General features: G+C 53.8%; 2 protein-coding genes across 2 annotated transcripts; both read right to left on the reverse strand.

Moving 5' to 3' along the window:
- Positions 1–7,493: 7,493 nt before the first annotated feature.
- LOC309888997 (olfactory receptor 14A16-like) lies at positions 7,494–10,019 on the reverse strand (the record flags this gene model as incomplete). The annotated part of the gene is made up of 2 exons (XM_082781657.1): positions 9,034–10,019; positions 7,494–7,698 (listed from the first exon to the last, which is right to left on the reverse strand). The coding sequence occupies exons 1-2, from the start codon at positions 9,783–9,785 to the stop codon at positions 7,494–7,496; spliced, it is 957 nt and encodes a 318-aa protein (XP_082637783.1). The 5' UTR covers positions 9,786–10,019.
- Positions 10,020–25,342: 15,323 nt separating this feature from the next.
- On the reverse strand, positions 25,343–26,979 carry LOC309889017 (olfactory receptor 14A16-like; the record flags this gene model as incomplete). The annotated part of the gene is made up of 1 exon (XM_082781684.1): positions 25,343–26,979. The coding sequence occupies one exon, from the start codon at positions 26,977–26,979 to the stop codon at positions 26,020–26,022; it is 960 nt and encodes a 319-aa protein (XP_082637810.1). The 3' UTR covers positions 25,343–26,019.
- Positions 26,980–27,433: the final 454 nt, after the last annotated feature.

Below are 27,433 nucleotides of genomic sequence, written 5' to 3' on the forward strand. Positions count from 1 at the left end.
GATACGGGCATCCCGAGCCTTCCTGAAGGCAGCTGGTGCCACAGCTTGGCGGTTGGCTCTCTCCGTCTCTGCTGAAGCGAACACGGCCAGTCCCACACCCATTCGCTGCGGAACTGCCGTCTGCTGCAGAGGCTGACGCAGCTTGCGAGCGCGGACTGGAGACCGAATTCCCCCGGGCTCATGCAGCCTCCCGGTGTCTGTTTGCAGTGTGCTCCCCCCGTGTCCAGGCAGCTCCCCCAGGACGAAGACAGACGGGCAGGAACCAGCTCATCGAGCCGAGTCCACCAGCACTGCGCTCCCTGCTCCCGAAGCCTCTCGCAGATTGGCGCAGGTACCTGCTCTGCCTTGCTGCAATGACCACGCGGTTTGGCACTGTACTAAAGCCTCTTTGTGTGGAGCGATCCCAAGCCAGACCCTTGGGCTGCGTTCATTTTCACGCTTGTTACCTCCTTCTCCTCTTCCTCGGGAGACACTTTCCCTGCCTCTTGCTGCCTCCCGTGTTGCCATGAGCCGCTTCATTTGGACCAGGGGGATGGAAAAGGAATGAGGGCTTTCTGGGTCTGTGATGGCAGAGGTCTTCGGTCCAACAGCTGAGACCAATCCTGTCTGCTGTTGTGTTTTCTGTTTGTTTTCCTCCAGGAGGCCTGGAACCTGTCCTCGCAGTGGGACCAAAGAAAGAGCTCTTGGCCCTTGTACCGAGAGCGAATACAGCAAGCCCGGGCAGAAATGGCTGCTTGGGAAGCCTGGTCTCGGGGGGAGGACCAAGAGATACCCCAGGTACTGGCAGTGACCAACACCGCTGAGAACAGCAGCGCTCCTCCCCGCCAGGGCTCCGAGGGGGGCAGGTCCCAGGGTGGTGGGAGCAGGACGGGCACCAGGGCGCAGGGCAGGGCTTTGCCCGCTCCTCCCTGTGCGGGCAAGAGAGGCTGTCAGCAGAAAGCGAGGGGTCAAAGCAGCAGCCAGACGTGGGCCGGCAGTGCCGAGTCGCCTGCTTCCCAGCTCCTGCTGCAGGGTCCTTTCCGGGGGTCCTCTGGGAAACAGCACCCGTGTGTCCAGTCCTGTCTGATGAGAGCCTCTTCTCCTTGCACCAGGTCACCACTCAACACGATTGGGTTCCCCATCCCCCAGCCCAGCCCAAGAGCAAGGAGGTCAGGAGGAGGTGGAGGAAGGCTCCGACCCCTACCCCAGAAGAGGAGTGGAGAGCACCAGCCCAGCTGGACAGGCTCGAGTAAGTGTGTGCCGGCTGCGTTCACGTGCTGGGGCACTCGAGTAGCTGCTGAGCGATGTCAGGAGATGTCCAGCAGCCCGGTCCCTGGGTCCTGGGGTTGCCTGTGACACCCTTGGCTTTCTCCTAAAGCGGGCAGGACCTTGGTTACCGCCAAGGCCTAAAACTCATCACAGGGCGAAAGGGTGGGTGCACGTGGCAGGGTGGGTGCAGGGTCTGGAAGAGGGGAGAGGCAGAAGGGGCGTCTGGCAGAGGCTGAGGGATCCCTTCCTCCTGCTGTTGCAGCCACCTTTCCCCACGAGCACTGCAAGTTTTGAAAAGGCTGGAGCCGCATCGCCGTCGACAAAAGATGTTCGAAACTGTTGCGGAGGAAAAGCGGCTGCGGCAAGAGCAGCTGTGGCTCCCCTGGTAAGTATCTCCAGACAGGGACGGTGCTTCCCGCTGCTGCAAGGCCCGTCCTTCCCTGGGGGCAGCACTGGGACAGAGAGGCCGTTCCGGGGCCCTCCGCTCCCCCTGCCTCAGCCCCAGGCTGATGAGCTGCACCCCTGGGGACCTTGTCATGAGCTTGGGCACGAGGCATCCGTCGCACCTGACGGCAACCTTGAAGCTGCAGGGGAAGCAGACCCCTACGTGCACGGCCCGAGCTAAGCCTGCAGGATTTCTCTGCCTTCAGCCTGTACACAACCTGATCATCCTCTTTTCCTTTTGACTCCCTAGCGCTAGATGCTGGTACCGCAACGGAGGGGAAGGTGCCGGGAATGCGGACGGCAGCAGCGGAGCTCAGAGCAAAGGGGCTGGGAAGCTCTCCCGCTTTCCACCCCTGAATGGAAAATAAAGAGCACAGCCAGACTGCTTGTGTCGCTTCTCTTGAATGCAGCGCCTTGTCTGCGCTAGTCTGTGTGACTTTTTGCCATTCAGGGGATGAAAAGAAATGCTCACCAAAGCACAGACAGGACCTCCTGTGTGATCAGGCTTGTTATAAGTTGCCCCCTTAATTAATTTTCAGAGAGCATTGCATTAATAATAGAAAGGAATTTCTTGAGTAAGCAACAGCAAGCAAAACAGCGCTGGGCGACCGGGGAGTCTCGGCTCCGCCAATGGCGCGCACCTCACCCCCGCCAGGGTCCCTTTTTATATCTTGGTAATTCCGGGATTACGCAGCACATCCTGGTATATTCTGCGACTGCGCACACTGTTGCTAGGGGGTCGTCTCTGTCCCTCTGGTGGTCGTGAAGATGAAGGCCGTAGTCTTCCTCGGCATTGTGGTTCAACTTCTTTTTTTATTTGGTCATGTTGGCCCAGCGTGAGACAGGAAGGCAGGATGTTGATACACTAGTTTAACAACTTATCAGGAGATGGTTACATGAACTTTGCAGCAGTGGTTTTTTAACAAAAGAGGCTACTGAGATGCAGAAGGAGAGAAGGGGAGGGGGTTCTCTTTTTTGTTACATTAAGCAAAAGAATTTTCATAGTGTCTAGCCAAGCATTATACAGCTCCTTACTTCAGCAGGGAGCTTTCGCAACTCCCGCTCCTCAAACGGAACTCCTTGTTTTTATAATACAAAAGACAATGAACAAACATTTATTGTGTATTACACCTCTGGGGGTCGCCCGTACCGAAGGCTCGTAGTCTTCCTCCCAGGCTTTGTCCTTCGGTCGTTCTTCAGCTTCCCCCCTCTCCTGATTTAGGAGGCTCTGGGCCGAATGTCAGAAAGTTGTGTCTCGTGCAATAGTCAGCAGTTATCTCAAAAAAGCCTCCCCCCATTCTCGTATCTCCCAGACCCGAGTCTCAAGGTTTACCCTTCAAACCCTCTCTCAACACCATTCTTTTGCAAGATAACCACCCTGTTTCTCTCGGACTTGTGCTTATCCAAGGGTATGCAAGACAGAAGGCCACACTTCCTCATGAGGCCCTAGCAGTGTTGCATGTTGGCACGAAGCAGATGAGCTTTTTTCCCAAGAAGGGATGAGGCACAAAGCCTTCGTCCTGTCAGCCCCATCTCACAGTCACAGCCAGGCACAAGGCTGCCAGGCTGTCCCCGTGCCTGTGGCAGTGTGCCGCTCTGTCAAGCCACGACGAGCATGGCAGGAGCACCCAGCCCTATTGCTTCTGCAATGAAATGGCCGCCTTTCTGCCCCTGCCGGGCTTCTCGTGCACTGGACACCACAAAGCAAAGGGAAGACGAGGTGCTGAGGCACAGGGAGCGAGCAACGCAACACCGGGGCCGGGCAGGGGGGCCCCGGGCACACCGGCCAGGTCCCCCCCTCAGCCCCGGCCTGCCCAGCACCCCTAAGATGGCGGCGCCCACCCCGCCTGCTCAGGCGGTCGCACGGTTGCCATGGCAGCGAGCCCCAGCCAGCCGGAACAGGGCGGGGCTCCCTTTGACTGGCGGCTCTGGCAGCCAATCGGAGCCCAGCCTGGGGAGAGGCGAGCCCTGAGGGAGGAGCGGGAGGGAGGAGGGGGAGCGCTTGTGCCTGGCTGTGACTGTGAGATGGGGCTGACAGGACGAAGGCTTTGTGCCTCATCCCTTCTTGGGAAAAAAGCTCATCTGCTTCGTGCCAACATGCAACACTGCTAGCACGGGCACAAGCCAGCAAGGCCCTGCGGCCTGAGTGGAGAGGGCGAGCAGAGAGATGGGGGAATATCCTGGCTCTTTGCCTAGGGTAATCAGTCCCAGGCCTAAGCCGTGTGCTGGAAACCTCTGGGCTGTTCCCTAGCCAAGGGATGGTGGCAAATCCTGGGAGGGGTTGATGAAAGAAACGGAGGATGCGGCTCTTCTCCAAAGCTTTCCAAAGTGCCCCACCTTGCCCCATTGTCCCTCAGGAGCGGGCAGGGCACAGAGCAGTGTCCCCCTGCTCTGACAGTCATCCCTTTTCCCAACTCTCAAGAACTCCCTCGTCAGCCTTTCTGTCTTCTCTGTGTGCAGGCTCTTCAGGTTGCGGGAGTCGGGACCTTTGTGGTTCTCCAAGAGCAATTCCACGTCAAGCAAAAGCAGACTTTGGAGGCAGGAGACTTTGGGGCTGGAGCTCCCTGGCACCTGACAGGATGTGAAAGTCCTAGTCTGTGTGACTTTTTGCCATTTAGGGGATGAAAAGAAATGCTCACCAAAGCACGGACAGGACCTCCTGTGTGATCAGGCTCAAGGGAGCCTGATCAAAGGCACTGGGCAGGAGACTCTGATGCTGAGTAAAGGCCTTGGTTTGTTTGGTGAAGCAGAAAGGCCAAGCCCTGGCCCCCAGCCCCTGGGCAGGGAGGTCCTGTCCCTCACCCATGGCTCAGGGCTCTTCATGGGGCAGTGGGATGTGGGGTGTGTGATGCTGTGTGAAGGACAATGCTATGACACCTGCTGGCCTCCCCACTGGGTTGCAAGGAGGCCACAAGGCCCCAGTGTCATGAGCACAGCATGTGTCCTTATGGGTCTCAGTAGCAGAGACAACTGCCATAGCCAGGGGGACAAAGCCCTTGGTTGTGCTGGGGCCTTCCAGCCTTGCCAGCGTAGTCAGTCTTCTCCACCACAGGCTGTCCTGCACTGTCCAATTCTTGCCCTATTCTCCCTGCAGGCTCTAGGCACACACTTCACTTCTCCCCCTTGCTCTCACCCTGGCATTTCCTTACTTTCACTGGTATCTGCCCACCCTCCCTGGCTGTCCTTTGAAACACAGTGGCATGGGCTGACCACAGACTCCTTCTTGGTGACGTCAGGCAGCGCAGCACTACCCTTTCGGTGACATTTCCTCCTCCCCATGCCCACTCTTCACCTTCTAAGCAGCACTTTGTCCCACTTTTGACTCTCTCCTGCTATTTCCCACCACCAGAGAATCCTCACCAGGATCTTCAAAGCCACATGCCTGCTGCTGGCCTTCCAGCTTCTCATGTAGATGTGACCAATTTGTGTGCCCATTGCTGTCCCACCATGTGCTCAGGCAGAAGGGATGTGAAAACCCACACCCAAGGCCTCTTCCTGCTTGGGGCCTGCCAGGCTCTCAGACAGAGGGCATCTCACAATCAGTGTGCCAAGCAGGTGCCTTCTGCTGCCTTATCAGGGATGCTGGCAGGTGTGAGCTGAAAAGCACAGATGTCAGCCAGGAGGCAAGGGCTGACACATCAGCTGCTTCAGGAAGCAGTCACCTCATAGGCCTTGTCCCCAGCCATGTTACTGCTGCTGGCCTGTCAGCTCCAGAGATTGAGCTGACCAGAGGCTTCCTACTTGTTGTTAAGTTTCTGAGGCACCACAGACCTCAACTTATTCACCCGGCACCGTCATTGTGTGCCAGGGCCTGGGGAGATAAAAAAAAAGTAAGCTTATCAAGTATATTTTCTACCCTTAGTTTATAAAGTAAATTTTCTACTACTGCTTCAAATATGGAATCATTCTTTTCAGGATCTACTGTGGTCATAGGAACACAAGATGTATCTCTGCCTCTGCCTCTCTCTCTTTTCCCTCTTCCTCTGCCTGCTATGTCTTCAGAGAGCTCTCTGAAAGACAGGTCATTGAATCACAATGAACAAATAAATGTTCCAAGAGACTTCTGATTTTTATCTTCTTCAACTCTTCTGATCAAGGCAGACTAAATAGATAAGATTGATCAAGGGCTCCTCTGAGCTTGACACCATCCAGAAAAGATCTGAAAGTGTGCTCCATCCGGTAATTCAGAGAGGCAATAACGACATCCAGCAGTGCTGCCCCAAGTGCTGATTGCTGAGGGATGATGCTAAGAACTGGCTGACAGCACTGTGTGTCATGGATGATATCTGGGCCTGATTGTCCAGCAAACTGGCCCACCCACGGCCTCACCAATTTGTTAAATCCACATAGCACCATTCTGGCTATAAGAATTCTTTGAGACAAAGCCAAAGGCCTTGCTAAAGACAAGTAAGCACCTTCTCTTCCCTTTGCTTCCCTTTCCTTCCCTTCCTCTATGGGTTCATCAATCCTGTTTTTGTCCTTCAAGTGCCTGGAGGTGGCTGTGGAAAAGCTTGCCCCATCACCTTCACAGGGACTGAGGTGAGGCTGACCAGCCTTCATTCTCCCAACCCTCCAGGGCATGAGGAATAGACCCTGGCTGAGGGCATTTGTGCAGCCTCAGGTTTGCCTCAGCACATGTACACGATGTGCATGCTGAAGCCTCAACTGTACCAGGCACATCTGGACTTCTGACTGAGCCATTCTGTGTCCCGCTGCAGAGGAACAAACCACCTCTCTGAGCTGGGCTGAGAGCCCTGGTCCTGGAGCTCCTCAGCCTGCCTTCTTTGCAGTGCCATGAGAAGTGTTTGGGTGCTGCACCCTATGGCATTCCACTATTCCCATTCCACATTCGCTCACCAGACTTCTTTCCCTGTTCCTCCTATGTCCCCTGGGTCACGGGGCTCTTCTTGTCCTGCTCACATCCAGATTTAACACTTGATCGCAGGGGGACTCCACCGGGAAGAGGCTCATGCTCTGTGGGCTCCATTCACTGCTGACCCCCTGGGACACACTGTCCCTGCAGCTCCCCTGGGCTCTCCTGATTCCTTCCAAAATCTGCTCACCTGCCACCAGCCCCAGCACATGCTGTAGTGCCACAGGCAGGTTAATTGGAGCCTCCTCACCATCTGCCTGAGTGCTGGACACCAACAAGCAACACCTGAGGGAGTCTCCATGCCCTCAAACACCCAGCTGGGGCTCTGATCACTTCACCCTGAGCCCATGGAGAAACAGGCAAAGCCAGGTCCCTCTTGGAGTCCATTTCTGGACTGCAATGTTCTTGACAGCAACTGTGAAGGAAGACCTGAGCCGCCAGGCACTACCCTGAGCAGAATCACTTTATGGGATGGAAATGCTGTTCTGGAGGCCAGCTGTGCCACAAAAATGCCCCTTGCCAGTCCCTGCCTGTGGTCACAGGATTGCCACACAGCAGTACTGTGACCAAGCTACAGGAACAATCAGGCTTATGCCAACAGAAAACACTCAGAAGGCGATTGTAGAAGTGGGATGAAAGTAGCTCTGTACAGACGAAACCCTGCTGCTTCCTGGTAGTGCTGCTATGGTGGGTCTCTATATTCCTCTTCACTTCCACCCATGGGCATTACCCTGGAACCCCCAGCAAAATTCTCAGAAAAAGCATCTCAGACACACTCTTCACTGCAGGTTCCTTTGTTTTGTTTAAATACGTGAGTAGGATCAATAGTGACAATTTATATGGAAAACATTGTTGCCCTCATTAATAACAAACAAAACCCACCAAAGAACAAAAGACAAGCTTTTTATCATGAGTTATATTACCAGTGCTATTCCGGAGAAGACAGGCAGTACGTTACTTCTGATGTACACCCACTCATGAGTTTCTGCAGTGCATCCTTGAGCTCCTTGTTCCTCATGCTGTAGACGAGGGGGTTCATGGCTGGAGGAACCACCGAGTACAAAACTGTCACCACGAGATCCAGGGATGGGGAGGAGATGTAGGGGGGCTTCAAGTAGGTAAAAACGGCAGTGCTGAAAAACAGGGAGAATACGGCCAGGTGAGGGAGGCACGTGGAGAAGGCTTTGTGCCGTCCATGAACACAGGAGAAAAGAATGACAATTAAACACATGGATGCTAAAGAGAAACCAATCGTAAGTACCCAAACACTCCTGAGGTAGGAATATGAGCAACAGATCCTGAGGATCTGCACATAGGACAGCAAAATAAATGCAAACCACTCCCCAAACAAAACAAAAATACTAAGTGTGAGAAGCCCCATTTCCCTGAGGCCCCTTTAAGTTATTATTTTTTTTTTAAAAAAAAAAAAAAAAGAAAGAAAGAAAGAAAAAAAAGAAAAGCTGCAATGAGGTCACCCCAGAGACTTCTCTTCTCCAGGCTGAACATCCCCAGCTCTCTCAACCTCTCTTCATACAAGAGTTGCTCCAACCTTCTGATTAAATTTGTATCCCTCCTGTAGTGAGTTAACTTGGTAAGGTTTTGGTAGCAGGGTGCCATAGGGGTGGCTTCTGTGACAAGAATCCAGCCAATCAGAAGAATCAAGCCAATAAGTGATGGCATTTGCATTTCTGTGAAAACATATTTAAGAAAGAGTAAAAAATAAGCTGCTACACAACAGCAGCTGGGAGAGATAAGAGTGAGAAACTTTTTGTTTTTAGTTCCTCACTGCTCCAGTCAGTTAGTTAAATCTCAGTAAGTGATCTTAATCTCCCTACACTGAATCAGTTTTGCCCAAGACTGCAAATGCTAAGTCTTCTACCTGTATCTTCAAAAAAAAAAAAAAAAAAAAAAAAAGGAGCCCTTTCCACTCTGTTTTCTTCGGCTACTCCTTTGAGGAGGGGGTGAAAGTGTGATGAGTGTGATGTGCTGGAGCTCAGCTGCCCATTGCTGTGAAACCACCACACTGCTCAGCCATGTTATTGGCATCAGCTTTGAAAGAAGAAGCAGGATTTCAGGCAGTCTGTTGGGGAGAAACTGTTTTATTAAGCAGATGATAAGAGAGAGTACTGAAAAAGTAGGTTCATTCCTCAACGTACGGTAGATATACACATTAAAAAAAATAAATCTAATCAACTAATGAATGGGAATGACAACAAAGATAAATGTTACAATAATGATCATGAAACAAGTACCCAGGAAGTCATTTGTGGAGAAAAAGCAGTAATTTCTCACTTTTCAGAAACATCACTGAAATCATATTCCTAATGGCACACTTGAGCTCCTGGTTCCTCATGCTGTAGATGAGGGGGTTCAGTGCTGGAGGCATCACTGAGTACAGAAATGACACCATCAGGTCCTGGGCTGGGAAGGAGATTGAGGAGGGCTTTATGTAGGCAAAAAGTCCAGTGATGACAAACAGGGAGACCACGAACAGGTGAGGGAGGCACGTGGAGAAGGCTTTGTGCCGGCCCTGCTCAGAGGGCATCCTCAGCACGGCCCTGAAGACCTGCACATAGGAAAAAAGAATGAAAAAAAAGCACATGGATGCTAAAGGGACACCAATCATAAGTACCCAAACATGCCTGAGGTAGGACTGTGAGCAGGAGAGCTTGAGGATCTGGGGGACTTCACAGAAGAACTGGTCCACAGCATTTCCTCCGCAGAGGGGCAGGGAAAATGTATTGGCTGTGTGCAGCAGAGCACAGAGAGCCCCACTGCCCCAGGCAGCTGCTGCCATCTGGGCACAAGCTCTGCTGCCCAGGAGGCTCCCGTAGTGCAGGGGCTTGCAGATGGCAACGTAGCGGTCGTAGGACATGATGGTGAGAAGGGAATAGTCTGCAGAGAGGAAGAATAGAAAGAGAAAGACCTGGGCAGCACACCCTGCATAGGAAATGGCCCTGGATCCCCAGAGGGAATTGGCCATGGCTTTGGGGAGAGTGGTGGAGATGCAGCCCAGGTCGAGGAGGGCGAGGTTGAGGAGGAAGAAGTACATGGGGGTGTGGAGGCGGTGGTCACAGGTTATGGCAGTGAGGATGAGGCCGTTGCCCAGGAGGGCAGCCAGGTAGATGCCCAGGAAGAGTGCGAAGTGCAGGAGCTGCAGCTCCCGTGTGTCTGCAAATGGCAGGAGGAGGAACTCGGGGATGGAGCTGCTGTTGGACATTTGATGTCTCTTGACCTTGAGGCCGGTCTAAAAAGAAATAAAAAATAAAAAATAAAAAGAAATAAAAACAACACTTGTGTAGACATAATATATAAAGGAACTTTTCATCATTGTTGCAGAAATTCACTCACTTGCAGAATAGGGCTTGGTGTATTGTGTATTTTTTTGTGTATTTTTTTTGTCCTACCCACCTAAGAAGTCCTTAAATGTAGAAATCCTTGGTGTACTGCCCACCAAGTGAAATCCTGGGGCTCCTGCAAGGCAAAGGGACTGTCCCTCAGGGCAGAGTGAGGACAGAAGGTGTATCAATCAGTCCTGGTCTCAGCTGCCCCATGCAGACTCCTCGGGAGGTTGGTCACACTTAGGTGTTCCTCTGACTTGACCCTTAATGCTACTGAGAGCAGAGGAATCCAGGTTCAAAGTGCGCATCTCCAAAGCCCTCGCCCAACTCATCATATAGTGAGAGCAGCTCCCTCTCACTCCCACAGAGAGCTTCTGTGCTGCCTGCAGCTGTCCCTGCCTGCAGCTGGGTCTCTGTCCCCACGCCTCCTGCCTGCAGCTCACAGCCCCCATCCCACCCCATCAGAGCTGGGTGCTCAGCTCTGCCCTGCAGACACCTCCTGGCAGCAGGGCTCTGCCCAGGGGCAGCTCGCTGGGGGCACGTCCTAGAAACCAGGTCACACAGACACTGCTGGCACTGTGCAAGGGGTGGTGGAGCTTTCTATGGGCTGAGGGGCAGGAAAGGGACTTGCTGGGGGTCCTTGTAACCTTCCTTCTTCTGTCGAGTAAGTCTCAGTCTCTTCTTGGAAATAACAGCTTCTATTTCTATTCCCAGTGAGCTAAAAGAAGAGAAAACTGAAAGCAGAGGCTAAGGAAATATGAGAGTTCCCTTTGAAATTCACCCTGGGCAGCTCCCCGGGCAGGCTGAGTGCTGAGCCTGGCAGGCGGCAGAGGCCCTGCCCCGGCACACAGCCCCTGGGGCACAGCAGGGACCCTGCTCTGCACCACAGCCCTGGACACCCCTGCCTGCACCCCCGGCTTCTCCTGCCTCCAGGAACTGCGGCTGCATTGCCCTCCAGCCACAGACTTACCGGGTGCAGGGCTGCGAAGTCTTCTCCCGCAGTGAGCTCCGTGCATCCTGCCACTGCTGCCTGCCTTTAAGCACTGTGTCTCTGCAGGCAGTGTCCCCAGCCCTGCTGCGCTGTGCAGAGGAGCTGCTCCTGGGCAGAGCTGTCTCTCTGCAGCGCTGCCCGCTTGCCAGGAGCTCCCCTTGGGCCCAGGAGCCCGGCCCAGCTCAGCAGCAGAGGCCCAGCCCAAGGCCTCCCTTGCTCTGCCCCCCACCAGGCTCCCTGCACATGGCCCTGGGGCTGCAGGGGAACCTGCTGACAAACAGCCTGAAGGGATCCCTGGGCTTCCCTCCCTCCCCTGGGCACACACACTTCTCACCAGCAGTGTTCTGCAGTAGTCTTGGAGTAGTTGGGTGTTCATATTCCCCCTGGCATTCCTCATACTCACAGGGGCTGGATTCCTCTTGCCTCCATTGAGGTGTCCTCAACATAGGCACCTGAATGTGAGATATCTCACTAATGCCGATAACTGAGCCACTGCAACTAATTAATGGAAATAGAGGACAGGACAGAGCTGCTCAGATCCTCCTGTGCCCATCTGCCATCCACGGCAGCTTGTGTCTGCTCTGAAGAAAAGCCTCTTCATGCCCAGGCTCTTGGCACAAGGTCTGGGACAAGCCTGAGTTTGGCCCTTGTGCCACAGCTGAGGTGCTGCAGCCCAGATGTGCCCCAATGCCCTCAGCCTGGGGCACAGGCAGGAGGAGCTGGATCCCCGCCTGCTGTCACAGGGCTGGGACATTGATGGCAGAGCTGCTGAGGTGTGGGGGGACAGGTCCCTCAGCTTGGGGTGCTGTGCTGGATGTTATAAATTGCCCCCTTAATTAATTTTCAGAGAGCATTGCATTAATAATAGAAAGGAATTTCTTGAGTAAGCAACAGCAAGCAAAACAGCGCTGGGCGGCCGGGGAGTCTCGGCTCCGCCAACGGCGCGCACCTCACCCCCGCCAGGGTCCCTTTTTATATCTTGGTAATTCTGGGATTACGCAGCACATCCTGGTGTATTCTGCGACTGCGCGCACTGTTGCTAGGGGGTCGTCTCTGTCCCTCTGGTGGTCGTGAAGATGAAGGCCGTAGTCTTCCTCCGCGTTGTGGCTCAACTTCTTTCTTTATTTGGTCATGTTGGCCCAGCGTGAGACAGGAAGGCAGGATGTTGATACACTAGTTTAACAACTTATCAGGAGATGGTTACATGAACTTTGCAGCAGTGGTTTTTTAACAAAAGAGGCTACTGAGATGCAGAAGGAGAGAAGGGGAGGGGGTTCTCGATTTTGTTACATTAAGCAAAAGAATTTTCATAGCGTCTAGCAAAGCATTATACAGCTCCTTACTTCAGCAGGGAGTTTTCACAACTCCCATTCCTCAAACAGAACTCCTTGTTTTTATAATACAAAAGACAATGAACAAACATTTATTGTGTATTACACTGGATGGGGGCAGATTGTCCAGAAGAGACAGGCGGGGGTGATCAACAGGGGGTTGCCCTCCATGTGAAGGATCTGTCTGGATGCTTGGAGCTCCTCTATGGGATGGGCAGCAGAGTGGGGGAGCCCTTGTGGGTGAGGGTCAGAGCAGAGCCAGTCAGGCTGACCTTGTGGTCGGAGGTAAATGCCTGCAGTCCCTTTGCAGCCCCTCCGTGCCATCCCTGGGGGTCTTCAGGCAGCTCCTCCTGCCCCAGGGCCAGGGCAGCCAGGCCCGAGCTGCTGCAGCCAGAAAGGTTTGCTGGTCCCATTACTTCCTCATCAGCTGAGACTGGGTCTCAGACAAAGAAAAGCAGCTGTAGCTGCTTAAATATGCTGAGAGCCTGGGGACGGCTTCTGCCGAGAGGCAAAACCCCTCTCATTTATACGCAGGAACATGGTGGAGGCTCCTCGCTCAGTCACAGAAAGGCGTGACATATGTTGGAGAAATAATCCACTAAACACACAAAAATCCACTGCTGAGGGGCAGGCACCTGGAGAGTATTGGCAGATTGACTTTAGCGAACTGCCTAGAAAAGGGGGGCTGAAGCATTTGTTAGTCCTCGTGGATTTGTCTGCAGGCTGTCCTGAGGCCTTTCAGTGTCGTACCAGGGAGGCGAGAGAAGTAGTACAAGCTGTGGTAAAAGAAAGAATTCTGAGATTTGGGGCACCTTTGGGAACGCCATCGGACAGAGGTCCACAATTGATAGCCAAGGCAGTTACTGAAAGAAGCAGACTATTAGGGATTGGTTGGGATCCGCATAGCCCTTACAGACAGACCCCAGTCTAGTGGCAGAGTGGACAGAATGAATCATACTCTCAAGACTCAGGCAAAGCGTGTCAAGAAACTTCAGTGCTCTGAAGACAGGTTTTACTCTGTCTTTTGCAAAAGGCCCAGCCCTAGGACAAGCCTCAAACCCCACCTTCCTGGAAAAGCAGAGGCGTGTTGGGGCAGGAACACAGCAGGGACTTCTCCAGCGCTCCACTTCCTTTATTCCGTGGCCTTTGTCAGCATTTGGAGATGCTCCTGGTGGATGGGCCAGGAACCACTAGGAATGAACTGGGCAGAAGGGAGGTGACTGTTTCTCAGGACAGGAAGGGAAATCTCTCGTCTGTCTCGTGAGCTGTGCCATCTCCATGCTGCTGACGTCATAAGGCTTATTAGGACACGTGATGATGTCACAAAAGGATGGACTGCATCACCAGCATATAAGCACTGGAGCAGCGGCAGTGCTGGCACTTCCCTGCAAGGCCTGGTCCGTGCTGGGCACTGCTTGGGTGCTCCCCACCGCTGTCCTTCTGTGGCCAGGAGTGTGGTTAGCAGGCAGCAAGCTTGCACTGGGCGACCCTCGCTGACGGGCGGAGGAGCAGGCGCACCTTGCAGAGGAGCTGTGGTTGAAGAGCCAGGGCGGGCATCCCTTGTCCTGAGCTGAGGGCCAGCAGCAAGCGAGATGGAGGGCTGCTGGAGGGTGACCATTGACCCTGATATGGTTTCCCAGTTCCCAGTGCTCCTACGCCTCTCCCCCAAAGGTAAGGGTGTCAGGAGTCCCTTCCCACAGGGTGGCCCAGGGGCTGTCAGCTGTCCAAAGCTGCAGGTCCAGGGCTGGGGGGTGGTGGTGGTGCTGGACAGAGCTGGTGGCTGCTGCGAGAGCCCTGCCTGAGGGTCCCGCTGGGCTCAGGGGACAATGTGGCAGCCAGGACCCCTGGTTCCTGATGATGGGTCCTGTTCTGAGCCCCAGAGCTCCTCTGGGCATGGCTCAGCCTCCTTGTGATGGGGACAATCCAGGGCCAGGTTTCCCTGGGAGCTGCTGCCTCTTTGGGATCTGGCTCTGGGAGTGTTATTCCTTTATATTCTTTCAATAAATCCTATTTTTATTTTAATCCTAATTTGAATCCTGAGCCATTTATAACAGGAGGAAAGACCTCTGGTGTCCCAGAGACTGGTGTGGCCTGCAGCTCCCACAGGCCTCTCAGGAATGTCCCAGGAATGCCCGCATGGTGTTTTTCTGGGGGGGCTCGCATATGCCTGCATGTGTCCTTGCCTGGGTGCGGTGCTTGCCAAGAGGTGGTGAGCTGGCTGGCCTGGAGCCTGACCTGTCTTTTCCTTGCTTTCCAGAGACTGAGGCTGTCTGGGATGCTGTATCTGCACAAATTCTGGAAGCGCTGGAGCAGGATAAGGTGGGCTGGTGTCCTGGGCCCTGCAGAGCAATTCCTACCCTACACTGAGACTGCCCAGGGTGCCCGGAGCAGCTTGCTGGCCAGCTGGGAGAGAAACCAAGGCCAGATCTGCTCTGCTTCTCGGGGGTTTGGCGCACCCTAGGGCTTCACTCTTCCCTGCGGCCTGAGTGGAGAGGGCGAGCAGAGAGATGGGGGAATATCCTGGGTCCGTGCCTAGGATAATCAGTCCCAGGCCTAAGCCGTGTGTTTAGGCCTAGGCCTAGGGAATCAGTCCCAGGCCTAAGCCGTGTGTTTAGGCCTAGGCCTAGGGAATCAGTCCCAGGCCTAAGCCGTGTGTTTAGGCCTAGGCCTAAGGGAATCAGTCCCAGGCCTAAGCCGTGTGCTTAGGCCTAGGCCTAGGGAATCAGTCCCAGGCCTAAGCTGTGTGCTGGAAACCTCTGGGCTGTTCCCTAGCCAAGGGATGGTGGCAAATCCTGGGAGGAGTTGATGAAAGAAACGGAGGATGCGGCTCTTCTCCAAAGCTTTCCAAAGTGCCCCACCTTGCCCCATTGTCCCTCAGGAGCGGGCAGGGCACAGAGCAGTGTCCCCCTGCTCTGACAGTCATCCCTTTTCCCGTCTCTCAAGAGCTCCCTCGTCAGCCTTTCTGTCTTGTCTGTGTGCAGGCTATTCAGGTTGCGCAACTAGGGACCTTTGCGGTTCTCCAAGAGGAATTCCATGTGAAGCAAAAGCAGTTCTTGATTCGGAAACCGTTCTTCCAGCTGGACATTGATGAGGCGTGGGTGGAGGACATGTACTGTCCCCCTGAGATCCTCCCTGGTGAGAAGGCAGCAGCCCCCCTCTTCCTGCCCCATGTCCGTAAGGATTTGTTGCTGAGGATGTTGCTTCTCCTTGCAGATGACATCAAGGTGAAGCAGCTGAACTACCTGCAGCTAGCAGAAGCCACCTCCTTACCACTGTACATGGTGCAGGAGTGTGTGAAGGAGACCATCGTCTTGTACTGTTGCCTCCTGAGGAACAAGGAGCACGTCCCCTTTGCCTTCAGGGACATCGGTGTTTTGACGTGCGAAGATGATTTCCTGTGCATGAAGTTTTATCCGGACTGTGTTAAACGTCTGGAGAGCGCTGCGGACCTCTTTGCAGTGCTCCACAGTGTAAGTTGGTGATGTTTTGAGGGCTACTTCAGCTTCTTTGGGAATCCTGTGGAAGGGTGATCAATCCGACCGCTGTTGGCCAGCCTGGACACGGCAGGCCAGTCAGGTGCCTTTCCCCACGCCTGCCCCTTTAGCTGCTTTCTCCATGAGCTCTTCTGAGCGTCTGGATGCTGGCCCCTGCAAAAGGCCTGGGAGACAGGTTTGCTTCCTGTCAATGAGGGCCCTGAGAAAACTGCCTCAGAAACCCTCCAGCAGGTCTGTGTCTCTTTGCAGAGAATATGGCGGACACACCCGACTGCCTCGAGTGGAGAGACCACCGCTCGTGGGATGCAGATGTTCCCAAGGTGAGTGCATTTCCTCCGCAGCCCTTGGCTTCCCACCTCCTCCTTTGGAAGGTGCGCGGTCGGGTCTCCACGCTCAGCATCCAGTCGGGGCTAAATCCTGGAGAGACTGGGTCCTGGTTAACTCCTGCTGACTTTCGGCTACGAGTGTCTTCACCTGGAGAGGAGGGGCATTGCGGTTGTGCTTCTTGTGCCCGTGCTGCTGGGAATTTGGGCTACCTTTTCTGGTGTTGCGGGAAGCTTGACAACAAACCCCATGCGTGAACGTGACGGAAAAGGGATGCCATGCCCCGTGCAACACCAGGAGGATTGCTGCCAGCAAGCTGCAACGGGTAGGAGGCCAGCCTTCTTCAAGCCCGTGTCCTCTTTTGTTTGCCAGGTTTCATCTGACTGTGAGGACAAGGCCAGAGGCCAAAGTGCCGTCCACCTCGCAGCAGGAAGCTGCAGGAGAGTACAGGATGAGAAGAGGTAAGGGTCCGTGCTGTCTGGGGGTGGTCCCTGCCCCACGCTGGCTGACTGCAACCAGCTTAAAAGGCAGTGCCCATGCGGCTGCTCTGAAGAGCTTCCTCCTTTCCTAGTTTCATTGTTCCGTACTGGCAAGCTGCGGAAGCTTTCCCTCCCCACGGTGAGAAGCTGGGAGCCAGACACGAGGCAGCAAGATCTGGAGAAGAAGCCTTCCACCAGGTGAGACCCTTGGGGGAAAGGAGGAAGGAGCCACTTGCAGCCACACAGGAGAGATGTCCCCTTTGGACCCACCAGAAAGGCTCCTGACACCCGTCCCGGAGGCAGCCGCTCTCTCCACGGATGGCAAGCGTGCAGCACGTTTGCCTGAGACTGGCACGCCAGCTTCATTTTCCAGCAGGGCCCTGATCCTTGGGGGAGCTGGATGCAGAGCCTTGTTGCAGAAGCTCTTGTCCCTTCAGGAGACCCCCACATTGCAACGGAGTCCATCTTTTTGTCTGTGGGAGCAAACGTCCCCTGCAGTTTCTTCCAGCTCCCCCGCAGCTTCTTCCAGCCTAAGGAGCTGTGATAGCAGGTGGAAACGTTTCTTTCAGGCATTTTTTCCCAAAAATATGCCAGACTTCATGGCAGGCACAAGAGAGTGCCGAGGGAGGGAGGTGGCATGCCTGCCCTCCTTCCCTGATGGCGTTCTCCGATGTTGCTGGCTCCCCAGCGATAATCTGCTTTCCACCCATAAGCCCGGGTGGGCCGTACTGGTGTCTCTAGGATCCTGTCCTTGCACAAGACACTGCTCCTCTCCTCCTGCCACCACAAAGGGCCTGGATACGGGCATCCCGAGCCTTCCTGAAGGCAGCTGGTGCCACAGCTTGGCGGTTGGCTCTCTCCGTCTCTGCTGAAGCGAACACGGCCAGTCCCACACCCATTCGCTGCGGAACTGCCGTCTGCTGCAGAGGCTGACGCAGCTTGCGAGCGCGGACTGGAGACCGAATTCCCCCGGGCTCACGCAGCCTCCCGGTGTCTGTTTGCAGTGTGCTCCCCCCGTGTCCAGGCAGCTCCCCCAGGACGAAGACAGACGGGCAGGAACCAGCTCCTCGAGCCGAGTCCACCAGCACTGCGCTCCCTGCTCCCGAAGCCTCTCGCAGATTGGCGCAGGTACCTGCTCTGCCTTGCTGCAATGACCACGCGGTTTGGCACTGTACTAAAGCCTCTTTGTGTGGAGCGATCCCAAGCCAGACCCTTGGGCTGCGTTCATTTTCACGCTTGTTACCTCCTTCTCCTCTTCCTCGGGAGACACTTTCCCTGCCTCTTGCTGCCTCCCGTGTTGCCATGAGCCGCTTCATTTGGACCAGGGGGATGGAAAAGGAATGAGGGCTTTCTGGGTCTGTGATGGCAGAGGTCTTCGGTCCAACAGCTGAGACCAATCCTGTCTGCTGTTGTGTTTTCTGTTTGTTTTCCTCCAGGAGGCCTGGAACCTGTCCTCGCAGTGGGACCAAAGAAAGAGCTCTTGGCCCTTGTACCGAGAGCGAATACAGCAAGCCCGGGCAGAAATGGCTGCTTGGGAAGCCTGGTCTCGGGGGGAGGACCAAGAGATACCCCAGGTACTGGCAGTGACCAACACCGCTGAGAACAGCAGCGCTCCTCCCCGCCAGGGCTCCGAGGGGGGCAGGTCCCAGGGTGGTGGGAGCAGGACGGGCACCAGGGCGCAGGGCAGGGCTTTGCCCGCTCCTCCCTGTGCGGGCAAGAGAGGCTGTCAGCAGAAAGCGAGGGGTCAAAGCAGCAGCCAGACGTGGGCCGGCAGTGCCGAGTCGCCTGCTTCCCAGCTCCTGCTGCAGGGTCCTTTCCGGGGGTCCTCTGGGAAACAGCACCCGTGTGTCCAGTCCTGTCTGATGAGAGCCTCTTCTCCTTGCACCAGGTCACCACTCAACACGATTGGGTTCCCCATCCCCCAGCCCAGCCCAAGAGCAAGGAGGTCAGGAGGAGGTGGAGGAAGGCTCCGACCCCTACCCCAGAAGAGGAGTGGAGAGCACCAGCCCAGCTGGACAGGCTCGAGTAAGTGTGTGCCGGCTGCGTTCACGTGCTGGGGCACTCGAGTAGCTGCTGAGCGATGTCAGGAGATGTCCAGCAGCCCGGTCCCTGGGTCCTGGGGTTGCCTGTGACACCCTTGGCTTTCTCCTAAAGCGGGCAGGACCTTGGTTACCGCCAAGGCCTAAAACTCATCACAGGGCGAAAGGGTGGGTGCACGTGGCAGGGTGGGTGCAGGGTCTGGAAGAGGGGAGAGGCAGAAGGGGCGTCTGGCAGAGGCTGAGGGATCCCTTCCTCCTGCTGTTGCAGCCACCTTTCCCCACGAGCACTGCAAGTTTTGAAAAGGCTGGAGCCGCATCGCCGTCGACAAAAGATGTTCGAAACTGTTGCGGAGGAAAAGCGGCTGCGGCAAGAGCAGCTGTGGCTCCCCTGGTAAGTATCTCCAGACAGGGACGGTGCTTCCCGCTGCTGCAAGGCCCGTCCTTCCCTGGGGGCAGCACTGGGACAGAGAGGCCGTTCCGGGGCCCTCCGCTCCCCCTGCCTCAGCCCCAGGCTGATGAGCTGCACCCCTGGGGACCTTGTCATGAGCTTGGGCACGAGGCATCCGTCGCACCTGACGGCAACCTTGAAGCTGCAGGGGAAGCAGACCCCTACGTGCACGGCCCGAGCTAAGCCTGCAGGATTTCTCTGCCTTCAGCCTGTACACAACCTGATCATCCTCTTTTCCTTTTGACTCCCTAGCGCTAGATGCTGGTACCGCAACGGAGGGGAAGGTGCCGGGAATGCGGACGGCAGCAGCGGAGCTCAGAGCAAAGGGGCTGGGAAGCTCTCCCGCTTTCCACCCCTGAATGGAAAATAAAGAGCACAGCCAGACTGCTTGTGTCGCTTCTCTTGAATGCAGCGCCTTGTCTGCGCTAGTCTGTGTGACTTTTTGCCATTCAGGGGATGAAAAATGCTCACCAAAGCACGGACAGGACCTCCTGTGTGATCAGGCTTGTTATAAGTTGCCCCCTTAATTAATTTTCAGAGAGCATTGCATTGATAATAGAAAGGAATTTCTTGAGTAAGCCAACAGCAAGCAAAACAGCGCTGGGCGGCCGGGGAGTCTCGGCTCCGCCAACGGCGCGCACCTCACCCCCGCCAGGGTCCCTTTTTATATCTTGGTAATTCCAGGATTACGCAGCACATCCTGGTATATTCTGCGACTGCGCGCACTGTTGCTAGGGGGTCGTCTCTGTCCCTCTGGTGGTCGTGAAGATGAAGGCCGTAGTCTTCCTCAGCGTTGTGGTTCAACTTCTTTCTTTATTTGGTCATGTTGGCCCAGCGTGAGATAGGAAGGCAGGATGTTGATACACTAGTTTAGCAACTTATCAGGAGATGGTTACGTGAGCTTTGCAGCAGGGTCTTTGAACAAAAGAGGCAACTGAGATGCAGAAGGAGAGAAGGGGAGGGGGTTCTCTTTTTTGTTACATTAAGCAAAACAATTTTCATAGTGCCTAGCCAAGTATTATACAGCTCCTTACTTCAGCAGGGAGCTTTCGCAACTCCCGCTCCTCAAACTCCCGCTCCTCCTCGTTTTTATAATACAAAAGACAATGAACAAACATTTATTGTGTATTACACCTCTGGGGGTCACCCGTACTGAAGGCTCGTAGTCTTCCTCCCAGGCTTTGTCCTTCGGTCGTTCTTCAGCTTCCCCCCTCTCCTGATTTAGGAGGCTCTGGGCCGAATGTCAGAAAGTTGTGTCTCGTGCAATAGTCAGCAGTTATCTCAAAAAAGCCTCCCCCCCATTCTCGTATCTCCCAGACCCGAGTCTCAAGGTTTACCCTTCAAACCCTCTCTCAACACCATTCTTTTGCAAGATCAGCACTCTGTTTCTCTCGGACTTGTGCTTATCCAAGGGTATGTAAGACAGAAGGCCACATTTCATCATGAGGCCCTAGCAGTGTTGCATGTTGGCACGAAGCAGATGAACTTTTCTCCCAAGAAGGGATGAGGCACAAAGCCTTCGTCCTGTCAGCCCCATCTCACAGTCACAGCCAGGCCCAAGGCTGCCAGGCTGTCCCCGTGCCTGTGGCAGTGTGCCGCTCTGTCAAGCCACGAGGAGCATGGCAGGAGCACCCAGCCCTATTGCTTCTGCAATGAAATGGCCGCCTTTCTGCCCCTGCCGGGCTTCTCGTGCACTGGACACCACAAAGGAAAGGGAAGACGAGGTGCTGAGGCACAGGGAGCGAGCAATGCAACACCGGGGCCGGGCAGGGGGGCCCCGGGCACACCGCCCAGCTCCAGGGAGGAGTGGGAGGGAGGAGGGGAAGCGCTTGTGCCTGGCTGTGACTGTGAGATGGGGCTGACAGGACGAAGGCTTTGTGCCTCATCCCTTCTTGGGAGAAAAGTTCATCTGCTTCGTGCCAACATGCAACACTGCTAGCACGGGCACAAGCCAGCAAGGCCCTGCGGCCTGAGTGGAGAGGGCGAGCAGAGAGATGGGGGAATATCCTGGGTCCGTGCCTAGGATAATCAGTCCCAGGCCTAAGCCGTGTGTTTAGGCCTAGGCCTAGGGAATCAGTCCCAGGCCTAAGCCGTGTGCTGGAAACCTCTGGGCTGTTCCCTAGCCAAGGGATGGTGGCAAATCCTGGGAGGGGTTGATGAAAGAAACGGAGGATGCGGCTCTTCTCCAAAGCTTTCCAAAGTGCCCCACCTTGCCCCATTGTCCCTCAGGAGCGGGCAGGGCACAGAGCAGTGTCCCCCTGCTCTGACAGTCATCCATTTTCCCGTCTCTCAAGAACTCCCTTGTCAGCCTTTCTGTCTTCTCTGTGTGCAGGCTCTTCAGGTTGCGGGAGTCGGGACCTTTGTGGTTCTCCAAGAGCAATTCCACGTCAAGCAAAAGCGCACTTTGGAGACAGGAGACTTTGGGGCTGGAGCTCCCTGGCACCTGACGGGATGTGAAAGTCCTAGTCTGTGTGACTTTTTGCCATTTAGGGGATGAAAAGAAATGCTCACCAAAGCATGGACAGGACCTCCTGTGTGATCAGGCTCAAGGGAGCCTGATCAAAGGCACTGGGCAGGAGACTCTGATGCTGAGTAAAGGCCTTGGTTTGTTTGGTGAAGCAGAAAGGCCAAGCCCTGGCCCCCAGCCCCTGGGCAGGGAGGTCCTGTCCCTCACCCATGGCTCAGGGCTCTTCCTGGGGCAGTGGGATGTGGGGTGTGTGATGCTGTGTGAAGGACAATGCTATGACACCTGCTGGCCTCCCCACTGGGTTGCAAGGAGGCAACAAGGCCCCAGTGTCATGAGCACAGCATGTGTCCTCGTGAGCCTCAGTAGCAGAGACAACTGCCATAGCCAGGGGGACAAAGACCATGGTGCTGCTGGGGCCTTGCAGCCTTGCCAGTGCACTCGGTCTTCTCCACCACAGGCTGTCCTGCACTGTCCAATTCTTGCCCTATTCTCCCTGCAGGCTCTAGGCACCCACTTCACTTCTCCCCCTTGCTCTCACCCTGGCATTTCCTTACTTTCACTGATATCTGCCCACCCTCCCTGGCTGTCCTTTGAAACACAGTGGCATGGGCTGACCACAGACTCCTTCTTGGTGACGTCAGGCAGCGCAGCACTACCCTTTCGGTGACATTTCCTCCTCCCCATGCCCACTCTTCACCTTCTAAGCAGCACTTTGTCCCACTTTTGACTCTCTCCTGCTATTTCCCACCACCAGAGAATCCTCACCAGGATCTTCAAAGCCACATGCCTGCTGCTGGCCTTCCAGCTTCTCATGTAGATGTGACCAAGTTGTGTGCCCATTGCTGTCCCACCATGTGCTCAGGCAGAAGGGATGTGAAAACCCACACCCAAGGCCTCTTCCTGTATGGGGCCTGCCAGGCTCTCAGACAGAGGGCATCTCACAATCAGTGTGCCAAGCAGGTGCCTTCTGCTGCCTTATCAGGGATGCTGGCAGGTGTAAGTGGAAAAGCACAGATGTCAGCCAGGAGGCAAGGGCTGACACATCAGCTGCTTCAGGAAGCAGTCACCTCATAGGCCCTGTCCCCAGCCATGTTACTGCTGCTGGCCTGTCAGCTCCAGAGATTGAGCTGACCAGAGGCTTCCTACTCGTTGTTAAGTTTCTGAGGCACCACAGACCTCAACTTATTCACCCGGCACCGTCATTGTGTGCCAGGGCCTGGGGAGATAAAAAAAAAGTAAGCTTATCAAGTATATTTTCTACCCTTAGTTTATAAAGTAAATTTTCTACTACTGCTTCAAATATGGAATCATTCTTTTCAGGATCTACTGTGGTCATAGGAACACAAGATGTATCTCTGCCTCTGCCTCTCTCTCTTTTCTCTTCCTCTGCCTGCTATGTCTTCAGAGAGCTCTCTGAAAGACAGGTCATTGAATCACAATGAACAAATAAATGTTCCAAGAGACTTCTGATTTTGATCTTCTTCAACTCTTCTGATCAAGGCAGACTAAATAGATAAGATTGATCAAGGGCTCCTCTGAGCTTGACACCATCCAGAAAAGATCTGAAAGTGTGCTCCATCCGGTAATTCAGAGAGGCAATAACAACATCCAGCAGTGCTGCCCCAAGTGTTGATTGCTGAGGGATGATGCTAAGAACTGGCTGACAGCACTATGTGTCATGGATGATATCTGGGCCTGATTGTCCAGCAAACTGGCCCACCCACGGCCTCACCAATTTGTTAAATCCACATAGCACCATTCTGGCTATAAGAATTCTTTGAGACAAAGCCAAAGGCCTTGCTAAAGACAAGTAAGCACCTTCTCTTCCCTTTGCTTCCCTTTCCTTCCCTTCCTCTATGGGTTCATCAATCCTGTTTTTGTCCTTCAAGTGCCTGGAGGTGGCTGTGGAAAAGCTTGCCCCATCACCTTCACAGGGACTGAGGTGAGGCTGACCAGCCTTCATTCTCCCAACCCTCCATGGCATGAGGAATAGACCCTGGCTGAGGGCATTTGTGCAGCCTCAGGTTTGCCTCAGCACATTTACACGATGTGCATGCTGAAGCCTCAACTGTACCAGGCACATCTGGACTTCTGACTGAGCCATTCTGTGTCCCGCTGCAGAGGAACAAACGACCTCTCTGAGCTGGGCTGAGAGCCTTGGTCCTGGAGCTCCTCAGCCTGCCTTCTTTGCAGTGCCATGAGAAGTGTTTGGGTGCTGCACCCTATGGCATTCCACTATTCCCATTCCACATTCGCTCACCAGACTTCTTTCCCTGTTCCTCCTATGTCCCCTGGGTCACGGGGCTCTTCTTGTCCTGCTCACATCCAGATTTAACACTTGATCGCAGGGGGACTCCACCGGGAAGAGGCTCATGCTCTGTGGGCTCCATTCACTGCTGACCCCCTGGGACACACTGTCCCTGCAGCTCCCCTGGGCTCTCCTGATTCCTTCCAAAATCTGCTCACCTGCCACCAGCCCCAGCACATGCTGTAGTGCCACAGGCAGGTTAATTGGAGCCTCCTCACCATCTGCCTGAGTGCTGGACACCAACAAGCAACACCTGAGGGAGTCTCCATGCCCTCAAACACCCAGCTGGGGCTCTGATCACTTCACCCTGAGCCCATGGAGAAACAGGCAAAGCCAGGTCCCTCTTGGAGTCCATTTCTGGACTGCAATGTTCTTGACAGCAACTGTGAAGGAAGACCTGAGCCACCAGGCACTACCCTGAGCAGAATCACTTTATGGGATGGAAATGCTGTTCTGGAGGCCAGCTGTGCCACAAAAATGCCCGTTGCCAGTCCCTGCCTGTGGTCACAGGATTGCCACACAGCAGTACTGTGACCAAGCTACAGGAACAATCAGGCTTATGCCAACAGAAAAGGCTCAGAAGGAGATTGTGGAAGTGGGATGAAAGTAGCTCTGTACAGACGAAACCCTGCTGCTTCCTGGTAGTGCTGCTATGGTGGGTCTCTATATTCCTCTTCACTTCCACCCATGGGCATTACCCTGGAACCCCCAGCAAAATTCTCAGAAAAAGCATCTCAGACACACTCTTCACTGCAGGTTTCTTTGTTTTGTTTAAATACGTGAGTAGGATCAGTAATGACGATTTATATGGAAAACATTGTTGCCCTCATTAATAGCAAACAAAACCCACCAAAGAACAAAAGAGAAGCTTTTTATCATGAGTTATATTAGCAGTGCTATTCCGGAGAAGACAGGCAGTACGTTACTTCTGATGTACACCCACTCATGAGTTTCTGCAGTGCATCCTTGAGCTCCTTGTTCGTCATGCTGTAGACGAGGGGGTTCATGGCTGGAGGAACCACCGAGTACAAAACTGTCACCACGAGATCCAGGGATGGGGAGGAGATGTAGGGGGGCTTCAAGTAGGTAAAAACGGCAGTGCTGAAAAACAGGTGAGGGAGGCACGTGGAGAAGGCTTTGTGCCGTCCATGCACATAGGAGAAAAGAATGACAATTAAACACGTGGATGCTAAAGAGAAACCAATCATAAGTACCCAAACACTCCTGAGGTAGGAATATGAGCAACAGATCCTGAGGATCTGCACATAGGACAGCAAAATAAATGCAAAACACTCCCCAAACAAAACAAAAATACTAAGTGTGAGAAGCCCCATTTCCCTGAGGCCCCTTTAAGTTTTTTTTTGTTTGTTTTATTTTTTTATTTTATTTTATTTTTTTTTTTAAAAAAAAGGAAGAAAGGAAAAAGAAGAAAAGCTGCAATGAGGTCACCCCAGAGACTTGACTTCTCCAGGCTGAACATCCCCAGCTCTCTCAACCTCTCTTCATACAAGAGTTGCTCCAACCTTCTGATTAAATTTGTATCCCTCCTGTAGTGAGTTAACTTGGTAAGGTTTTGGTAGCAGGGTGCCATAGGGGTGGCTTCTGTGACAAGAATCCAGCCAATCAGAAGAATCAAGCCAATAAGTGATGGCATTTGCATTTCTGTGAAAACATATTTAAGAAAGAGTAAAAAATAAGCTGCTACACAACAGCAGCTGGGAGAGATAAGAGTGAGAAACTTTTTGTTTTTAGTTCCTCACTGCTCCAGTCAGTTAGTTAAATCTCAGTAAGTGATCTTAATCTCCCTACACTGAATCTGTTTTGCCCAAGACTGCAAATGCTAAGTCTTCTACCTGTATCTTAAAAAAAAAAAAAAAAAAAAAAGGAGCCCTTTCCACTCTGTTTTCTTCGGCTACGCCTTTGAGGAAGGGGTGAAAATGTGATGAGTGTGATGTGCTGGAGCTCAGCTGCCCATTGCTGTGAAACCACCACACTGCTCAGCCATGTTATTGGCATCAGCTTTGAAAGAAGAAGCAGGATTTCAGGCAGTCTGTTAGGGAGATCCTGTTTTATTAAGCAGATGATAAGAGAGAGTACTGAAAAAGCAGGTTCATTCCTCAACGTACAGTAGATATATATATTAAAAAAAAAAAAAATCTAATAAACTAATGAATGGGAATGACAACAAAGATAAATGTTACAATAATGATCATGAAACAAGTACCCAGGAAGTCATTTGTGGAGAAAAAGCAGTAATTTATCACTTTTCAGAAACATCACTGAAATCATATTCCTAATGGCACACTTGAGCTCCTGGTTCCTCATGCTGTAGATGAGGGGGTTCAGTGCTGGAGGCATCACTGAGTACAGAAATGACACCATCAGGTCCTGGGCTGGGAAGGAGATTGAGAAGGGCTTTATGTAGGCAAAAAGTCCAGTGATGACAAACAGGGAGACCACGACCAGGTGAGGGAGGCACGTGGAGAAGGCTTTGTGCCGGCCCTGCTCAGAGGGCATCCTCAGCACGGCCCTGAAGACCTGCACATAGGAAAAAAGAATGAAAAAAAAGCACATGGATGCTAAAGGGACACCAATCATAAGTACCCAAACATTCCTGAGGTAGGACTGTGAGCAGGAGAGCTTGAGGATCTGGGGGACTTCACAGAAGAACTGGTCCACAGCATTTCCTCCACAGAGGGGCAGGGAAAATGTATTGGCTGTGTGCAGCAGAGCATAGAGAGCCCCACTGCCCCAGGCAGCTGCTGCCATCTGGGCACAAGCTCTGCTGCCCAGGAGGGTCCCATAGTGCAGGGGCTTGCAGATGGCAACGTAGCGGTCATAGGACATGACGGTGAGAAGAGAAAACTCTGCTGATATCAAGAAAAGAAACAGAAAGACCTGTGCAACACATCCTGAGTAGGAAATGGCCCTGGTGTCCCAGAGGGAATTGGCCATGGCTTTGGGGACAGTGGCAGAGATGCAGCCCAGGTCGAGGAGGGCGAGGTTGAGGAGGAAGAAGTACATGGGGGTGTGGAGGCGGTGGTTGCAGGCTACGGCGGTGAGGATGAGGCCGTTGCCCAGGTGGGCAGCCAGGTAGATGCCCAGGAAGAGCACGAAGTGCAGGAGCTGCAGCTCCCATGTGTCCGCAAATGGCAGGAGGAGGAACTCGGTGATGGAGCTGCTGTTGGACATCTGATCCTCCTGGACAAAGGGGAACAATCCCAGGAAAATAAAAGACAATGATAATTAGGAAAGACATCTTTGATAAAAACCTGCTCCACTTCTCTCTGAAACCCCGCACAGTGATTTTCCTCTTTCTGAGACCTTTTTTCTGCTCCCTTGCTTGAGCTCTGGTTGGTCCAGTCTGTCCATCTACCCTCGTCTCCGCCAGAGTCCTTGAGGGCTCAGTCCACTGGCCCACGGAGAGGTGCCCAATTACTGTGGCTTCAGGAACTGCCTGTAAGACGATTCAGATTTTTCCTGCCCCATAAACTGCATTGCCCTGAGCACCACAGGTTTTAAGGGGAACTTTGGGCACCTTCCTCCTATGGACACATCTGTGAGGTGGAAGTCAGTGCTTGAGCTGCAGCTGAAAGCCAGAGCTGCAGCAAGCCATAAAACAAGAACAGCAACAGCAGATGAAGGA

The sequence above is a fragment of the Aythya marila genome (genome assembly GCF_965140915.1).
Source record: "Aythya marila genome assembly, chromosome: 31".
NCBI lineage: Eukaryota > Metazoa > Chordata > Aves > Anseriformes > Anatidae > Aythya > Aythya marila.